Source organism: Apaloderma vittatum, unplaced genomic scaffold, assembly GCF_000703405.1.
Source record: "Apaloderma vittatum isolate BGI_N311 unplaced genomic scaffold, ASM70340v1 scaffold25412, whole genome shotgun sequence".
Lineage (NCBI taxonomy): Eukaryota > Metazoa > Chordata > Aves > Trogoniformes > Trogonidae > Apaloderma > Apaloderma vittatum.
In genome coordinates, this window is record NW_009703533.1 from 13,460 (window position 1) to 15,619 (window position 2,160).

Consider the following 2,160-nt stretch of genomic DNA (forward strand, 5'->3'; position numbering starts at 1 on the left):
TTCGGAGCCCAGGCACATACAACAACCCTTCCCCTCCCTCCCGTAACGCATTCCAGCGCAAATGAGCCATGAAAGCAGTTGTGCTGGTCCATTAGCTCCGGCACTGACGTTTGGAGCGGTGAGTAGAGGCTTCTTGTTGACAAGGAGCCACGTTGAAAAGACTTATTACCTACTCTTACTACAGCTAAAGCGGTAGAAAACCCACGCGGTGTGTGCCTCCTCGGGCCTTGAAGCGCTCCCACCTGCCTTCCCAAACGCTTCAGAGCATTCAAAAATAACCCAGCGGCGCCTCTCACCCCAGGCACAGGGCTTTGCTGCGGAGAAAACCCACCCCCAGCCTTCTAAACGCAGCTACAAACACAGGACACAACAATTTTCACAAATCGCCCCGATTCCCAGCACGGGGAAGTTGCCTCAACGACAATTTAACGGCAGAGGGAATCCACGCCAGCTGCTCAGGCTCCGTCCTGCAGAGCCTCAGGCCCTCACGCTGCCCGGCGCACCGGCCTCGCTCACCTTATAGGACCACATTCGAAGTTTATGGTCCTGGCAGAGAGCGAAGAGAAAGGCATCGTGATCGAGGCAGTGAACGGAGAGGCTGACGGGCCGGGGTGACGGGCAGGTCCGACGGGCCACAGTCGCCTCTGAAAACACAAAGTTTATTTCAACGGCGTAAAAGAAAAACTAAAAAAATCGAGGCCAGCACATCAGTTCAAGGCCACGGCTTCCGCCTGCACACGGTGGCCGTGTTATCCCCAAGTACGCGCCACCAGTTAGGAACAAGTGCGACATTTCAGCGCAAGGGCAAGAACGCACAACTGTCATAATCCTTAATCTGCGCTGGCTGCGAGCCACATCCTGGGCAAATCCTCGGAGGCCAATTACTCCACAGAACGTACTCGTAGGCGCAGACACACACCGAAGCAGCAGGACCCCATTAAGAGGAACTAATCCAGTCCCACCTTCCGCGCCGCGACGCGTCCTGTGACCCAGTTAACTTTTTTGGCAGAGCATTTATAGCTGCTCACTCGCCTGTCTTTGACTCGAGTCAGGTGAGGGAACCGAGAGGGTAAAATTAGTTCCAATTCTTTGCTGCCAGACACTAACCTGATGGCAGTCGGCATCCAGCCAGTAAGGAAGCGCTGCACCACCGAGCTCTGCTTCAATTCCACGATCGAAACCGTTCCTTTCGAAACAAAAAACGAGATTGAGAAATAAATCGAGTGCTGGTTAACAGAACGTTCACTGTCACAAGCAAGAGGCATCACGGGCACGGCGTATACGAGCTTTTGCGTGTGCGCGCGCAGAGTAAACACGTAAGACACCAAAAAAAAAAAAAAATTAAAATTTGAGCAAAGTTCAAAGCGAGGAGAGAGGATGACTCGCAGAGGCGGATGCTCCTTACCGGGCACATCGTGAGGAGGCAGTTTAAGGACGAAGATCCCTCCCAAAGCAGAGGGTAGGGCAAAAAGAGCCTCCCCCTCGCTGCTGAGCCACGCTGCCGAGGCCACAGAGTTGGGCGCCAGGCCCGGCACGTTGGGGATGGCGTAGTAATTGGAAGGATCTCTGAAGCTGGCTTTGCTGATATCCGTGAACACTGATTGCATCTGGCTCTCAGCAAAAACATCCTGGAGAAGGGAGAGGACAAATCCTGAGCACACGTACACTGGGCGCAGAAAACAAAACCACCAGGCACCTGCAGGATGGCAACCACAACTCGAAAAAGCGGATTTTTCCGCTACGAACTCTCAGCACTATCGCTCCAGTTCCCTCACTGCTAAACCTGCAACCACTGCTCTTGACGAGCGGGTCGGAAAGGGATTTCACAACCTGCAAATCTGCAGCAGGACGCTCGCTTTCTCCTTCATAGACTGTAACATCCCCAAAGGAGCCCCCCAACCCCGCCACGTGCAGAGAGGAAGGGAGGAGGCAGAGCGAGAAACAGAAACGGCCTTGAGGCTGCACAAACACTGCTCGGCCAAAACTGGATTTCTCAGCACGTTATCAGCGCTGGGCTCGGTCACAAAGCCAAAACGCGGCACCGTTTTAATTAAAAAATTAACTCCGTCTCCGCCAAAACTCCCTCTGTCTCTGCCAAAACTGGTACAGGTGGACACTCAGCGCCTGCACCGAGAAGCCCGCCAAGGCCTTGGCTCTTTT

The 2,160-nt window shown here is 54.0% G+C and overlaps 1 protein-coding gene across 1 annotated transcript in view; it reads right to left on the reverse strand.

The window, feature by feature from the left end:
• The window catches only part of LOC104270344 (nuclear pore complex protein Nup160-like), a gene marked incomplete at both ends in the record, with an annotated part of 12,689 nt that extends 11,061 nt beyond the window's left edge, over positions 1 to 1,628 (reverse strand). The window contains 4 exon segments of the mRNA XM_009864673.1: positions 517 to 606; positions 608 to 644; positions 1,108 to 1,186; positions 1,406 to 1,628. Of these exon segments, the coding sequence (XP_009862975.1) occupies positions 517 to 606; positions 608 to 644; positions 1,108 to 1,186; positions 1,406 to 1,628 (429 nt within the window).
• Positions 1,629 to 2,160: the final 532 nt, after the last annotated feature.